The sequence below is a fragment of the Primulina huaijiensis genome, chromosome 3, assembly GCF_012295235.1.
Source record: "Primulina huaijiensis isolate GDHJ02 chromosome 3, ASM1229523v2, whole genome shotgun sequence".
NCBI lineage: Eukaryota > Viridiplantae > Streptophyta > Magnoliopsida > Lamiales > Gesneriaceae > Primulina > Primulina huaijiensis.
Genome location: NC_133308.1, coordinates 9,574,800 through 9,591,696, shown reverse-complemented (window position 1 = coordinate 9,591,696; position 16,897 = coordinate 9,574,800). Strand labels below are relative to the sequence as shown.

The 16,897-nt window shown below is 39.4% G+C and overlaps 2 protein-coding genes across 4 annotated transcripts; one reads left to right on the top strand and one right to left on the bottom strand.

Annotated features, from left to right (window-relative positions):
• Positions 1-5,776: 5,776 nt before the first annotated feature.
• Positions 5,777-8,104, bottom strand: LOC140972467 (uncharacterized). The gene is made up of 4 exons (XM_073434890.1): positions 8,017-8,104; positions 6,977-7,919; positions 6,692-6,762; positions 5,777-6,603 (listed from the first exon to the last, which is right to left on the bottom strand). Exons 1-4 carry the CDS (start codon positions 8,102-8,104, stop codon positions 5,777-5,779), a joined length of 1,929 nt encoding a protein of 642 aa, XP_073290991.1.
• A 4,316-nt stretch (positions 8,105-12,420) lies between these two features.
• On the top strand, positions 12,421-15,813 carry LOC140973491 (uncharacterized). 3 transcript variants are annotated; one of them, XR_012174636.1, is made up of 7 exons: positions 12,421-12,634; positions 13,265-13,738; positions 14,150-14,816; positions 14,914-15,034; positions 15,105-15,194; positions 15,274-15,401; positions 15,521-15,813. XR_012174636.1 is itself a non-coding variant. In XM_073436348.1 (7 exons), the coding sequence occupies exons 2-7, from the start codon at positions 13,268-13,270 to the stop codon at positions 15,534-15,536; spliced, it is 1,485 nt and encodes a 494-aa protein (XP_073292449.1). In that variant the 5' UTR covers positions 12,423-12,634; positions 13,265-13,267; the 3' UTR covers positions 15,537-15,811. The 3 variants fall into 3 exon arrangements, 2 of the variants coding, with proteins under 2 accessions (XP_073292449.1, XP_073292450.1); XM_073436348.1 differs by having other exon boundaries at positions 12,423-12,634; positions 14,914-15,014; positions 15,274-15,413; positions 15,521-15,811; XM_073436349.1 differs by having other exon boundaries at positions 12,426-12,634; positions 14,914-15,014; positions 15,521-15,808.
• Positions 15,814-16,897: the final 1,084 nt, after the last annotated feature.

Here is a 16,897-nt window from a genome sequence, read left to right as displayed (position 1 = left end):
AGTAGGTACACTTCTCATTTACAGATTCTGAAATCTTTACTCTCAAGCACACATATATCTTCACATATATTGCTTGTGATCTTCTTTGACAAACCTGCTGACTTTAGCATCGGAGTGGCTACGTCGGATACTCCTCCGGCGCTCATTCACGAGTTCCTTTCTTGTTTGCAGGTGGTATTGAAGTCATTATCTTCACTCAAATTCCTAATCACTAAAAAATTACTGATTTGATCCGTCAAAACCCCTTATTCGGTTCATTCATTTTAGCGAGATCACATCATATCTATATATATATATATATATAGTGGGCACCTATGCTGGCTCCGCCAGTGTGTATATGTATATGTATATGATGAAAGGAAAAAATATATGATGAAAGAAAATGTTTAAGTTTATGCATCTTCATGAAAATCTATTTTTATTAAAAGTATTTTCACTGTTGCATGGAGATGTATAAGTATTACTTGTTATTATGGTTAAGGCTTGCTGAGTCAATATATTCACTAGGTGTAAATGATGCAGGTGAGGATTTTACTATTGAGACAGTAGGGTTGGATGACTGAACTGGTTGGGCGGATGGTATACTAACCCGAGGAGCTTTGCTAGTTTTTCCGTACAGTTATGTTTTTACTTTACTTTAAAGATTTTCTTGACTTTTTGAAGTAAGAGTGGTTTTTGAAATGATTTATGATGTTTATGATATTTTTTGAAAAATGCTAGTTTAGGTTTGGTTTGACGTGTACGATTTTATGACTTTTACTGCATTTATGAGTTTTAAGTAAAATAGATGTTGATTTTATTTTAATGGTGCAAAAAGTGTGTGTGTGTGTGTGTGTGTAAAATTCTAGTACATTTTAAAGAAAAACGAGTTAGAGACGTTTCAATTAAAGTACAACAAAGATCGAATAAAACCAACATGATTCGATAAAAACAACATAAATCGAATAGAAACTATAGACAATTAAAAAAACAGCACAAATCGATTGCATCAAGTACAACAATACTACAAATGCAAAATAATAATCTATACAACAAAAAAAAATGACATATTGACAATACATTAAAACAATAAACCACAAACAAAAATCACTCATAAATTTGCACAAATGTATAATAACTAATAACAATTTAAAAAAAATTTTGAAGTATAACATCTGAAAAACCAATAACATGCTGATGAATAGAACTAATATAAGTTCTAACTTTAAACCAACAAAAACTAAAGAAAATCCAAATTTGTTGTCAGTCTTGTTTCTCCAGTGTCTTCTGCATTGAGCTTTCAATCATGTATTTAAAGAAATCTAAAAATATCGTGGGAACCAAAAAGCTTGTGTGTATGTTATATGTATGTAAAAAAATTACATATAGAGTTTGATCTTTTAAAAAAAAATTACAAAGCTACTCGTGAAATTCAAATTGTATTCCTAAAATGCTCTGTTATTCATTTTCTACCAACATAAAGTTTTTTTCCACAAAGATGGAGAAGGTAGTTGACGGTTCCAAATAATCGAATTTATTTTCATTCAGAAAAAGCCCTAAACTAGCACAAACAGCATAAAATTGAATAAGTTGACAAGCAATCGTTGCAAAATCCCCAAAATAGCACAAACAACATAAAAAAATATCGAAAATCAAAACAGAAAATTCAAAAATTTACAGAAACTCACTGTCTTCACCATTGGTGTCAATATGTTCTTTCGGCCGGTGGGTTTCTCCGATCGATGACTAAGTCGCTTAATGGCTTCTTGGTGGTGTCAAATTTGTTGGGTAGGGATTTGGGTGTAAAAGCCGAGATGAGGGAAGCGGGAGGAAGGAAAGAAGAGAAAATGAAATGGACCGTTTACTCAAAACCCATTAGCTAGTGTTTGCACAATATTTGATTTGCGGGCGTGCCAGGTGTAAAGTTGCACCGATTTGTGTGAAAATGATAAAATCTAACTTCTAAAAACAAACGAAAGCGAATCCTAAATTTGACCGTCGGTTCTAATCTCCTAAAATAACTATAACGCCCAAATGAAGAAAACTAATGGAATTTGAAGAATAAACCCCTGACATCGTTTATACTTTCAATAAACAGTAGGAATTTACAAGACATGGAATATAACGCATAAAATTGCTGAAATCTGAAAGGACAAGACCTAGAATGCTAGAAATATACTGGAACGCTTAAAAAACTAGTGCTTGAATATTGAAAATTTTGCAGAGAGTATTTTGTAGATTTTTGTCTGTGTAAAGAGTTGTGTCCTCTGTCCAGTTTGCCGGTGTCTCTTTTCTCCTTAACGCTGAGCAGTTCTTCTCCACTCTCCCATCATCCATGTTCCCCGCTTTTCACGCCACGATCTCAACCTCTCCTCCCATGATCTTCTTCTTTTTCAGCGCTTCGTGATCAGTTCTTTTTTTTTTTTTTGAAAATTATTCCGCTGCACTTGATGGACTTTTAATTAACTTCTAATTGAATTGGGCTTCTAATTAAATTATTTTGGCCCAAACAATTGCCCCCCGCAAGCATTGGGCCATGGGCCAAAATGCTTGTATGTGGTCATTTCAATTCATTTATTTGGGAGTGGGCCGCTAGCATTTTTTGTGAAGTGGGCTCGTAATTCTTTGGGCCGAGCCCAATTTTCTATTGAATTTTTTCACTGCCAATTCCCTCTCAGATTCAAATCGCGATCTTCGGCTCCTTTCTTCTTCTCCTTCGGCGCTCTCTTTTTTCACTCTCTGCTGCCATCGGAAAGCCGTTGTCTCCTGTAGTCCGCTCGTATTTCCCTTGCCATTGTTTTCCCTACGCTGTGGTTGCCGAGGATTTAACTATGGCTCAAGATTTCTCGCCATCTCCATCCCTGACTCTTGCGCTGCTGGTTCGTCTTCTTCTCAAACCAACGTCTCTATCCCGGCACCTATTGCGTTCGTCGGTTCTGCCAGTGGTGTTAATCATATCCTCGCCGTCACTGGTTTGTCGATGGGTCTTCCAGCAAGCATTGGGCAGTCTTCTTCCGCAAGGGCGAACACCCTTCTCATCTCGGGTCACCATCTAACGACGGCCATGGCGATTTCAGACGCTTCCCTGGCCGCCGCTGGTCATTCCACTAAATCTGATACCACGTCAATCTCACCGGCCTCTGCGGAGATGTTGGCGCATTTGACTTCAACCACTACTGCCATGGGTATTCCCTCATTCCCTTTCTCTTGAACTTTATTCAAAGTTTTTTGGTTCCTTGAATGTTGAACGTTGTTGGTCGTCTAGATTGACTTGCACTTTTATTTCCTTCTTCGTATGATGCTTTTGTGGTGTATACGAGGGATTAATGTGTATTCTCTGCTTTCCTGCCCCTCCTTTTGCTAATTTCTTTTGTGTACAAAGACATGTTTATTCTCAGCAGGTAATAAAGGATTGCAAATTGGCCATGGGTTGGCCTCAGTTCCTTGGTACATTCGATATTCCAGCCTCGACGTCTTTCGAAGCACAGGTACCTTTTAACTCTTATGTGATCTTATGTGCTCTTACATGCTACATCCACTCAAGACGTTTCACTCGTCCATAGCATTATGTTTTGCACTTCAGTCGGACCCCTTTCCCGCATACACGTCTATGCATTTGCACTTCAGTCGGACCCCTTTCCCGCATACACATCTACTTACTGTTCCTGCATGCGGTAGCTCCGCTTCATATTTGTTGACTGCTGGTTTGGTGTTGCGGTTGCTAGGTGATGGATGTGGAATGAATATGGGTTTTTAATATATGATGTTGTGTATTGGAGGTTGGGAAGGAGTTTCTATTTGTTTTTAATCCAATGAACCCAACGCACTTCAATAATTTCAAGCAAAACCATAGGTTGGCTTAAAAACTTACTGCTTGTGATTATTTCCTCCCCTGATTCCTTATCGAAACAAAATGGATTCAATATGATCAAAGTGGCCTCCTGACCAACTTGAATTGATCGTTTTTGCTTTTGGAATCATAATCAACAAATATTTATATTAGTGGGCCTACGGCTTACTTCAAATAAACTCTTACAACATGAAGCTAAAACATACAAAAAATGGCTGGTTAGCCTATTTTTCTTCCAAAGTCAACTCCAGGGTCCTCTTGGGATTCGCATAACGCATTTGTTCTCTTCTGTTCTCCCTTTATCATTCGTTGTTCCGCTCGGTGAGCCCAACTCCCCGCCCGGTATGTTTCTTTCTTGCCCCATTCCAAGTGGCCTGAAGGCCTACTTCATGGGCCTGTCACTGCACACACAAACAACCAATTTATATAATGGCGGTACGGTCTATTTCACCATGATTTCTATGACATATATACATGAGAGACATCGACTGAACGCATATAAGTGGCCATGAGGCCGACTTCACTTCATCAGTCTCATTATCAAATCATGACCAATCGAACATTTATATCAATGGCCCTAAGGCTTACATCACATGAAGTTTCGAAGTAATTACACATATATAAAAGTGGCCAATAAGCCTACTTTGTCAATGATTTCCCATAACATAAGATTAATAGACAATCAACCAAATGTATGTTCAAGTATCCACAAGGTCGACTCCCCACACACCTAATTTCCTTTCAAGTAGCCCGAAAGCTACTGTGGACTCGAATTATCACCGTTCAAACAAAATTTGGTCCCTCAAAGTGGCTATAGAGTCCACTTTGTTCTCCATATTTCACAATATGCAAGTAGTAAAAAAACAAAGGTATGCCAAAGTGGCCCAAAGGCCAACTCCCTGCTGGATACCAGCCTCCCTGCTTGCTTTACTCACTTGCGTTTCCTATTTCATCCCTCATGCTTGGAAAGTATGGCTTTAGATACTTGCCATTTATGCTTCTTTTGTGTGGGTGGCCATCTGAACTTGATAGTCAATATGCATTACCGTCTAACACCTTATGAACTTTGAATGGTCCCTCCCAATTGGAAGACCATTTGCCTAGCTCCCTATCCTTTGTTCCTAAAGGCAGTATAGCCTTCCACACTACTTCCCCTTCATGGAAGCTTTTCTTGTTAACTCTTTTGTTGTAGATTCTTTCAATTTTTTGTTTCTGTACCAGCAAAGAATTGTATGCTTGGATTCTCGGCTCATCCAGTTCTTCTAACTCCATGATCATTGCTTCATTGTAATGTTCAAGGGAGAGTTCATTTTCCCTTGCCACTCGCATTGATGGCACCATAATCTCCAATGGGTGCACTGCATTGTGGCCGAAGGTAAGAGAAAAAGGGCTCACTCCAGTGGCAGTCCTCTTGGATGTTCTATAAGCCCACAAAGTTTTTGATAATAGCCGTGGCCAATCCCTAGGATTCTCTTCCATCATTTTCTGTAGAATCTTTATCAAAACTTTGTTCGATGCTTCCGCTTGTCCGTTGGATTGTGGATAATGAGGGGACGAGTTTATCAACTTGATTCCATAGTCTGCTGCAAATTCTCTCATACATGAGCCCGTGAACATAGTTCCCTGATCCGTGGCTAGTGACTCTGGAATTCCAAATCTGTGGATAATATTCTTTTTCACAAAGTTAATGACGTTCCCTTGTTCCGCTTTCTTCAAAGGCACTGCTTCTACCCATTTGGTGAAAAAATCTGTGGCCACAAGGATGAACGAGTGGCCTTTGGATGATGCTGGGTAGATTTTCCCTATTAAGTCCATGGCCCAGCCCTTGAACGGCAATGGTTTGACAACGATGTGGAGCTCATCTGCCGGAATTCTTTGCATGTTCCCATGTTTCTAACATGGCTGGCATCCCTTAGCATATTTGATGCAATCTTTCAGGATGGATTGCTAATAGTAGCCATACCTCCTTATCAACCATCTAATCTTCACTACAGACTGATGTGCTCCACACACTCCCTCGTGAACTTGCTTCATGATCTCCAATGCTTCTGGGAAACCTATGCATCTAAGGAGCATGCCATCTAGACCTTTCTTGTACAAATCTCCCTCCACTAAGACGTAATTAAGAGCCCTCATTTTCAAACCATGTGTAATATCTCTCCCGGTTGATTCTAGCACATGTTTCATGCCATCCCTCCAATCACCAGCTAAGTTGATATCCAAGTTGAGCGTGTCTACTTGAATCTCTCTTTGCTGAATTGAAGGGTGGTTTTTCTTCTGAATTAACACTATTCTGTGTGTAAGTTCTGGAGACATCTTCAATCCCGAAGCAACCTGTACTAACTCGTCTGCCTCCCAATTTTCTTGTCTTGGGACGTGTACCAGCGACACTTCTTCAAAATCATCTAGAAGTTGGGATGCCGCGGTATAGTGTGGAGCTAATGACAAACTTGTGCATTTGAACTCCCCTGATAGCTGTTTGAGCACAAGCTGAGAATTCCCTGATATTAACAATTCTTTTGCCCCTAAATCTTTCAGAATTTCCAATCCAATGACCAGTGCTTCATATTCCGCCTGATTGTTGGTGCATGGAAAACCCAAATTAAAAGATAGAGCGATTTTTACACCTCTTGAGGAGGTGATCACAATACGAGCTCCAGCTGTTGTTTCTGTACTCGATCCATCGAACTTCAACTCCCACGATCGAACTCCCACTCCACAAAATGGAAAGCCAACCTGCTCTCCAATAAACTCATCAAGTGAAGGATGGTCAGCTAAAAAAATCGGCTATAGGTTGGCCTTTTACTGATTTTTGGGGGTAGTAGGTCAATGTAAACTCGGCCAATGCTAAAGACCATTTACCAATCCGCCCAGAGAGGATGGGTCTATTAAGCATGTACTTAATCAAATCGGTTTTAGCCACCACAACTATTCTTGATTGAATCAAATAGTGTCTTAACTTAGTACATGCATAATACAATGTCAAGCATAGCTTCTCAATTACAGAGTACTTCACCTCTACTGGAGTAAAGAATCTACTCAAATAATAGATAGCTTGCTCATTTCCTTCGTGATTATTTTGAACTAGTAGACATCCAATTGATTTAATGAGCAGCAGAGATATATAATTTAAGGGGCATTCCATACCTTGGCGGCATAAGAACATGTGGATTAGATAAATATCTTTTGATCACATCAAAAGCTTTCTGATGCGACTCTTCCCATTTGAACTCCCTGCTGTCTTTGATTCTCAACAATTGTGAGAACTCTTTTGTTTTCACTGCAAGTTTAGAAATAAAACGCCTCAAGTAATTTACTTGCCCAAGAAAGCGTTGTAACTCTTTCTTGTTCTTAGGAGGATTTGCCTCCATGATAGTCTTCGCTTTGTTTTTATCCACCTCGACTCCCCTCTGGTGTACCAAAAATCCTAAAAAGTTCCCTGCTTTCACACCAAAATCACATTTCAATGGGTTTAACTTCAACTCATGTTGTCTCATTCTTTGGAAGCTCTTCCTCAAATGCAAGATGTGATCAGCAACTTGTTTAGATTTCACAACAATATCGTCTATGTACACTTCAATGTGGTGCCCTATCATATCGTGAAAGATCGAGTTTATAGCCCTTTGATACGTGGCTCCTGCGTTTTTTAGTCCGAATGGCATGACAAGCCACTCAAACATACCAAGAGCTCCAGGGCACCTGAATGCTATTTTGTGAGTATCTATTTCTGCTATTTTGATCTGATTGTAGCCCGAGAATCCATACATGAAAGATAACAACTCATGTCTAGCCAGTGAATCAATCAACATATCATGTATCGATATCACATATACATCTTTGGGAGTTGCACAATTCAAGTCTCGGAAGTCGATGCATATTCTGACCTTGCCATTCTTTTTCATGACTGGCCCAATGTTTGAAAGCCATTCGGTATATCTGATCGGTTTTATAAACTTGGCCTTTAACAATTTCTCAACTTCTTCTTTCACTTTCAACTCGACTTCTTTTGACATGCGATGAGATAGCTGTTGAAATGGTTTAAAACCTTCTTTGAGTGGAAGTCGGTGTTCGACCAATTTTCGGTCCAACCCTGGCATGTCATCATAACTCCATGCAAAACAGTCTTTGTATTCTTTCAGCACATTGATTAAATCTTGCTTCAACTGCTCTTCCAATAACTTACTCACATATTGGATTCTCAAGCTCCCCTAAGTTTATTTCTTCCAACGGGTCTTGTACTTCGTGTTGGCCATCTTCCATTTGAGATGGCGCCATCAACAATTCATCAACTTGGAGTTCATTCTCTTTGTATTCTTCTTCTTGGACAACCTCAGTTCCATAGGTGCCTCATGCTTCCTCTTCTTCTAGTCTGTCCAGTACTTGCTGCACATGCGCCTTCCATATAGAGGTTGCAGCTACCTCTTTTCCTTTTTGTTTCATTTCAATCATCTACCTCCTCAATCAGCGGTTGAATCATCGGCCTAGGCGGCACGATAACAGTAGGCTTGAGGACTCTTTCCAACACCGAGCTTGGAGTTGGTGTTTGCATGTACAGTGGGCTTTCTTTCTTGTTATTACTACGAATTTTGATAGGCCCAAAATCCCCGTTGTAATATCTGGCCTCCACTGCACTTGTACTTGTTTGAAACGGCTGCCCATCTGCCTCTACAACCTCCACATCATCCCCTTTTCAAAATAGCAACAGTTGGTGCATTGAAGATGGGATGCACTGGTTTGCATGGATCCAATCTCCGCCCAACAACGCTTGGAAGTTGGCGGAGGAGTTTACCACAAAAAATGCACATAAAGACGACATGCTCCCCACAGTAACATCAGCGGGGAATACCCCAATGGTCTTGGTGGTTTCCCCTATAAATGCAGCAACCGAAACTTCCGAAGGAACCAATTCTTCTTCAGTTTTGCCCAGACTTTTTAACATTCTTACTGGAAGAACATTCACAGCTGAACCATTGTCAATCAACACCCTAGACACTGGCTTCCCATTCAAGTGGGCTTTGATGTACAACGGCCATATGTGCTTGGTCATGGCCGGTGTAGGCTTCTCAAGTATCACTTGTTTAGGCTTATTTGGGTGATCTTCCTTTATAATCACTCTTGAACTTCCTTCAGGGAGTTTATTCGCGTGTTCTTCCTTTTTTACTGTTTCTTTGGGCATCAACTCTCCATTCTCTTCTTCTATCATTTTAAACCTCTCTGGTAGTATCACCACTCCTGTGGCACAATTCACAGTGATGTGAAACTCTCCAACGTAAAAATTAATTATTTTTCTTTTTTGATCATCCTCTTCGCTTAACAAATCATCATCATCCTCTACAAACTTATCCTCAGTCACCGATCTTCCAAACTTGGATTTACTCCCCACTGGATTCCTGGAGACTGGAACATCAATTGTGGGTTCATTTCTCAACTTAGCGGACTCCTCTCTTCTTGCAATAGCTCTTTCCCTCAACAGCCGTCTCTTGTGAGTCCTAGTCGGTGGCCTAGGGAACTCTTTGTGTTGGGCAACCCTCCAAGACTCACTGAACTCCCCTCTAGCTGGAAGGACGTATCTGGGCCTTGCTGTCCTACTCTCAATCATTTTTCCTTTTGAGATTTCATATGCACGCCGCTTTCTGCCTTGATCAGCTGATATTTTCCTTGTTTCCACCCTTCGTGACTCAACTTCATATGCATTTCTACTGTCCGAATACCTTTGGTGCTGATCACGAAATGATTCCCCTCTGAACTTTTGATTCTCACGCACTGGTCTTCCAAATAAATGTTGGTTCCTCTGCCTAGAGGCCGCGGATTTGCCAACATTCCCGGTTAAACGCTGCTGAAATGTTCTTAGTCGATCGGTAGTATACATTCCAGTGACTTCATACAGTTGACCCTTCGGGATCCAGCATTTCTTGATTATTCGCTCTTTCACTGCAAAGGATCGGCTTCTTTTCTCATTGAGAAGATCTCTCAAATCTGTCATATTCACATTGACCAAAGCTATTGGGGGAAAAGGATCATCATCCACCGCCATAGACCCCTGTTTGTTAGGGAACTTCACGACTCCCTTGTTAATTCTGTCCTGCAAAATGTTCTTGAACGCCCAACAAGACTTAGTAGCATGATTGTAGGAGTTGTGGTACTTACAATACTCTCGTCCCTTCAGCTCTTCGGTGGGTGGCATCCTTTGATCAGGTGGGAATGTGATGAATTTTTCTTTTACCAAGAAATCAAAAACTTCCTCGGTCTTTGACACATCAAATGTATATTGCATTTCTTTGGGGAGTTGGGAGCTGTTCTTCTTTTCAGGTTCTGCTGGCTTCTTTTTTAGCAGGGGAACTGTGCAAGAACCATCTGATCGAATCTCTGCCATTGCCACATCTTCCACCTCCTGATAATAAGACCCCATAGCAGTTTTCTTCTTGTACTACTCTTCCCCGCAATAGTTCTTCGTATTCAGCCACTTTGGCAGCTAGCTCAAAGAAATCCCTGAACTCCATCCCTGGAATTTCTTCCTCAATTCAAAATCCAGTCATTTTTGTGCAATCTTCACGAACTTGATCTCAGGTAGGAACACCTTGCATCTATTCTTCATCTTTTTGAACATGTCGATAAAAGACTCCACAGATTCTCCTTTCTTTTGGGTTACTCTAGACAAATCGGCAATACACACTTCTGGCTCTGTTCTATAGAATTGAATGTGAAATTGTCTTTCCATCTCTTGCCAACTCATCACTGAATTTCTGGGGAGTGAGGCATATCAACCAAATGCAGTCCCAGTGAGGGAATTCGGGAATAGCCGCAACTTTAGATTTTTGAAGTTCTCCAAGTTGGCTAATTCCCCGCACTGGATGGTGAATCTGGCTATATGTTCCATGCTCGATCGGCCGTCCTCCCCACAGAATAGGCTGAAATCATGAACTCTGTAACCCCTTGGATACGGGTTATTCACGTCTATATAGTATGGATATGGTTTGTGGAACTCCGGGCGGCCTATCTGTCTCAAAGCCGGCCCATACAGCTCTTAAACAGTTTCTCTCACTATCTCTGGATCAATTCCGTGGATGTTCCGAGCTGGGAGTTGGTGATAGTAGTAATTTGCCCCCCGAGCTTGAAACCCTGCATTTAAACCAATATTACCTCCTGGGAAGCCCCCATCTACTCTTTGATAGTCCATGTGTGACATGTCTTCGTACGCTCCCGGTGGATACAGTGGATTTGTCACGCTGTACACCTGAGTAACAGGTTGCTTCGAGCTCCCCACTCCATGAGCACATGGATATGGCTGGGACCTTCCTCCTAAAGTTTCTTCTCTCTTGTGAGGTGGTGTATACCTTCTTTCTGGATGATTTGGGAGAGTAAACTCTGGGCTGCGGGGATCACCGGCCCTCGAGTTTCCTGCTCCCTGATCAGATTCATGAACTTGGTTGCTTACCTGATCAACTTCTTTGACAGTGATATTTTTCTCCCTCGAAGAGACTGACTTGGTTTAATCAAAATGGTCTTCAAACAGTCGGTCATCGCCTTAGACAATGCCAGTGAGATTTCCTCAATCTTTATAGCATTCAGTTCTTCCATCATCTTGTTCGAGACTTGGTCGTACGTAGCAGGAATATGCAGATCGACTTCTTCAGCCTATGGTTCAACAGTAAGTTTATCTGGCTGTGGAACCTGAGTTCCCTCTTGATTAGCCAGAGACTCACCGCTCTCTTGAGTGACGTTTTCTTTTCTTCTTGGCGGCATAGTGAGGTCCCACTGGGCGTGCCAAAAATATGTTTGCACAATATTTGATTTGCGGGCGTGCCAGGTGCGAAGTTGCACCGATTTGTGTGAAAATGATAAAATCTAACTTCTAAAAACAAGCGAAAGCGAATCTTAAATTTGACCGTCGGTTCTAATCTCCTAAAATAACTATAACGCCAAAATGAAGAAACCTAATGGAATTTGAAGAATAAACCCCTGACATCGTTTATATTTTTAATAAACAGTAGGAATTTACAAGACATGGAATATAACAAATAAAATTGCTGAAATCTGAAAGGACAAGACCTAGAATGCTAGAAATATACTGGAACGCTTAAAAAACTAGTGCTTGAATATTGAAAATTTTACAGAGAGTATTTTGCAGATTTTCGTCTGTGTAAAGAGTTGTGTCCTCTGTCCAGTTTGTCGATGTCCCTTTTCTCCTTAACGCTGAGCAGTTCTTCTCCACTCTCCCATCATCCATGTTCCCCGCTTTTCATGCCACGATCTCAACCTCTCCTCCCATGATCTTCTTTTTCAACGCTTTGTGATCATTTTTTTTTTTTAATTAATCCACCGCACTTGATGGGCTTTTAATTAACTTCTAATTGAATTGAGCTTCTAATTAAATTATTTTGGCCCAAACAACTAGAAATTAGGACATTAGAATCGGTCATGGGTCGCGTGCCATGAAGGTGGTGGTGGAAGGTTAGGGTTTTTTTGGGAGCGACGGGAAAGAAAAGAGAGAAGTGAGAAGCCATCGAGTGAGAGAAATAAAATCGAGAAAAAAATGAATAAAATAATGGGGAGGGAGTTTCAAAAAAATTTCCTTAGATCAGGTCAAATTTGGATGAAATTGGAATTGAACACAAAAAGAGTTAGCGGTCTGAGATTTTCCACCAATTTCGCCTTCAGATATTTCAATTTCCACAACTTAGATGAAATTACAATCAAGTCCTTTAACCCCTTTCTCGATCCCCAGTTCCACTTCGGCTCTTCCTTGATGCTGTAGGTGGAGGGAATTTTCTGAGGATTTCTGCTGAAGTACCTTCTTCAACTTCGGTAAATTTATTTTTTACCCATCTGAGAAATAATTAATTTACTAACTTTTGTGGATTTATTTATCGAGTTTGGACTATTTATTGTGGATTTTTTGCTTGTTGGATGTTAATTATGGCTCATTGGCATATTGGGCTAGTTGTATGTGTAATGTGTTGCATTGGTTCTTGTGAATGAGCTTCATGCCGTTTGACCGATGCCCTTTTGTTTTAATGATATCCTGAAATCAGTTTTTCAGTTGAGAGTTCTTGATTTTGCTCCATATTTGTCTTTCCATCAACCCATTTGATGTGTCTGCGTCCATTTGCTAAACTTTGTTACTTAGATTTTCTAATGTTTGATGTTTATCGAGTTTCTGTTCCTTTTATTTGAGGACTTTCTGTAATAGTATCACATGTTACTACTTTGTAAATAAATGTTGGGAATTCTCTGTGGTCATGTTTTTTTTATCACTCAATAGACGCATCAACACTGACCAATATTCCTTTCGGTTTTTTTGGTCACAATTTGAGTGGACTAATGAAATCACTTGGTGTTGGTTCGTGAATTAAATTTTGTAATTGCAACTTGTCTCTTATCCTTTTGGTCTACATTGAGAAAAGCTGTTAACCTTTCTGGTTTACTTTTTCCCAGAAGATGGATAATTCGGGAGGTTCGGGGCTAAGTACTATCTCCAGAACTGCTAGAAAACAGAGGAGCAATTTGAATCGTCGTCCTGAATCAGAGTCCCGTCAAGAGTGCCATTCTGTTTCTCTTTCATCAACACCATCTGACCAAACCCGGGGCACCCTGATTGAAGTCAATACCAAGGACTTGAATTCAGATCAGTATAATTCTAGATTATCATATGCTAATCTTGCTAATGCTGAAATAGTTTTAAAGAGTGGTGATGAAGATGGAGAAGTTAATGAATCTGGGCAACCAGGATCAGCATATGATGGAACTGGGAACCAGAGAAAATTCAAGTTGGTCAGACTTAAGGTTGGGGGCGTTACGCATACAATTCATGCAAGGGAGAGCTTGGATGGTTCTTGTATATCTGGAACTTCCAATATGAAGTCTTCTCATTCAGAAGCCGTTTATTCTTCTCGTAAGCTTAATCCTCGGGTATTGTTTTCTCTTTCATGGAACTTTTATTTCATTTGCTAATGGCTCCAAATCCTGATTAACCTAAAAATAACTGAATGACAATCAGAGTCTGTCAGCTCTGACATAAATTGGTTATTTTGATATAATTTTTAAGGAGTAATTTTGGAGTTTATGAACACTGCTTTGACTATTTTTTCCCATTTGTTGGAATGTAATTTTTTTTCCTGCTAGTTTATTTTATAAGGTCTTTTTTTGTCATCTTGCTTAAAGCTGCTTTTCCATCCCCTGAAATTCCGTTTTAATATCACGTGTTTCATGTCCAGAAGTATATCCTTTGCCATAAATTCTTCTTAATTTGCTTGAAGCATTTGAGTTTTATTCCTTTTAGTTCAATCATTGAATCATAGAAGTACTTTCATTAATGAGCAGGAAAACTCAGATATCTGCTTTATGGGAGAGAAAGTAGGCTTGTGTGGCGTGCCGTGGAAAGATTTTTCCAAAATTGCTTTTAGTTTTGAAAAAATGGATTCATCTGGGCTAGACATGACTGGGGAGTCTGTCAAGCAAGGTTCAAAGCATGAACGATCATGTGAAAGGAAATTTGTTAATAAGAAATATGTTTCTGATGAATTGTATAATGATGAAGATGAAGATGAAGATGATGAGATTCTGTACCTTCAAAAACTCAAAAACTCCAAAATTTCAGTTTGCTCTAATACAGACTACGAAGATAAGACTATAGGCAAGCAAATGCGGAAGGTATCTAGAGTAATGGGTTGGCATACATACGGATATGAGACAGTTATCGGACAATACGACTCTTCAAATCTACGTAAAGAAAGTATGAATTCCCAACTTCCAAGATCATTTGAAGTGCCTGATTATTTGGAAGATAAGGATTCAGTATTTGACTGTGAGATTGAACAACTAAAGAACAAGAATAAGAGACAGGAACCAATTGAAGTATCGAAATATTCCGATATGGAAAGCTCAATAACTACACGTAAGAGGGCTGTTCTGACTGGTAGAGACGTTTCACCTGGTTTAGGTGCAGGTCCAACTCATTTTCCAACCTTGTCACCTGCCACATCAAGAAGTGAGCAAAGCTTGTTGTTGCACTGGATAAATTTGCTCGTTCCATAATTATTTTATGGTAAATGTACTGCTATTATTGTAAGTTACTTTTTCGGCAGAGCAAAAAGAGCAACTCTCTGAAGCGGAGCAGCAAATGAAAAGAGCTGAGGCTGCTAAAAGGCGTAGGATGCAAAATGAAAAGGCCGCTCGTGAATCTGAGGTTTGTATTCATATCTTTTTGTACGTATTTCTGTATATTTTGTGTCTTGGATTCCACATTTTCCACATTTAATGTGCTTGAAATGTATAGGCAGTGGCAATTAGGAAAATCTTGGGTCAAGATTCCAGCAGGAAAAAACGAGAGGTGAAAATCAAGAAACAACAGGAGAACCGAGCACAGGTAACATGATATTCATCAACATGATCATTATCTTAGTAAACTTCCCGTTTTCACACCCTTTTCTTGCATCACGGTGCAGGAGAGGACCTCGAACTCTGCTAAAATTGCATCCAATGTCATTAGATGGATTATGGGACCTTCAGGGACCATCGTCACTTTCCCTGTCGAGATTGGCCTCCCAAGTATTTTCGAACCTAAGCCTTGCAGGTATCAAATCAGGTTAACCTTTGGCAAAAGATGGTTGTTAATTATATTAGTCGGGCTCAAGTTTGTGTCAGATTTGCTTTATGTTATCTGGTTTTTGCTGGTTTTCCTGGAAATTTCAGCTATCCACCACCATGAGAAAAGTGTGCCGGTCCTTCATGTACAAATGAGTACAAATACAGAGATTCAAAGTCGAATCTCCCTCTTTGCAGCCTTATGTGTTACAAGGCAATACACTCGAAGGGACGACCTCTTGCAGCTTGTTGACTAGGTCACATCCTTCCATATCTTTTGTTTGAAGGTTTACCATTTTGTCAACTGTTGATGCTGTACCAATGAGAGTCATAGGATCATTGTGATGGTAAGAATGTATCTAATTGGATACTCAAAATTTTTTTTTGGATTACTATTGGATACTCGATTAGATATATTATTCAAACTATCCGTTTAAATTTGTTTGGAAAATAATTTTCCAAAATTTAAAAGTAATTTCGTGATGAAAAAAAACTTTAATANCTCCTATTTTAATATAAAATATCTGTTTATTGTTAGATTTTTCCCCACATTGCCTTGAGCTTAATCTTTAACGGATGAGAAACGAAAATACTTCAAGGATAGCCTAGTAGAACAATCTTTTGAAGATATATACGAGGACGCTAAGAAGACTCGGGTGAAAACAACAATCCATATGAAAACGGTGGCTAAGAACAAGTCACTTTTCAGGAAGTGAAGGGCGAGCTGGGGTGGGCAAATTTGGTTGTCCCAATGCCTAATGCACTGTTTTATGAACAAATATTAAAAGTTTTCATATTCAAGGTATCACATACAATAAAAAAAATATGTATAAAAAAAGGCTTGCACTAATATATAACTATATAAATTGCTTATGTATTTTTTTTGATGTAGATGAATCAAAGTTCTGGTGGTTTGCTTATCTTTACATACTTATCTTTAGGAATGACGTTGTTCAATCACTCGCATTTCTTCTCGTTGTTGTTCCGGATGTTCCCTCAGTTTCATCTTGATCTTCTTCATCACTTTTACGATCTTGTGTTCGGGTAAGGGCTTTTGACTAATAATTGATCAAACATTGGGTTTCCAAATTTTTCGGCTTTAAACTATAATGTCTTGCATCTAATATATTTCCTCTGATACTAAAAGTTTGCTCAACTGTAACCGTTAAAACGGAGCAAGCTAAAACTTCTTTTGTAATTATAGACAAAATTAGATATACTCGTGTTTTTTGCGATCACCATTGTAATATGGCGAAAGTGTCATTATCTGAATAACTAATATTAAAAGTAGTGGTAATATAATTCTCAAGTTCCTGACTAGAACTTGAGGATTTTCGTTGGTGTTTTGTCCATTTTTATAATTAAAATTGTGGTTCAGTAAATTTAAAAATGATATTACTAGTAGATTGTGGTTCACGTGGAACAATTTATCCACCATATTTGGTGCTATATTAATTAAAAAAATCATATAAATGAGTTCTACTA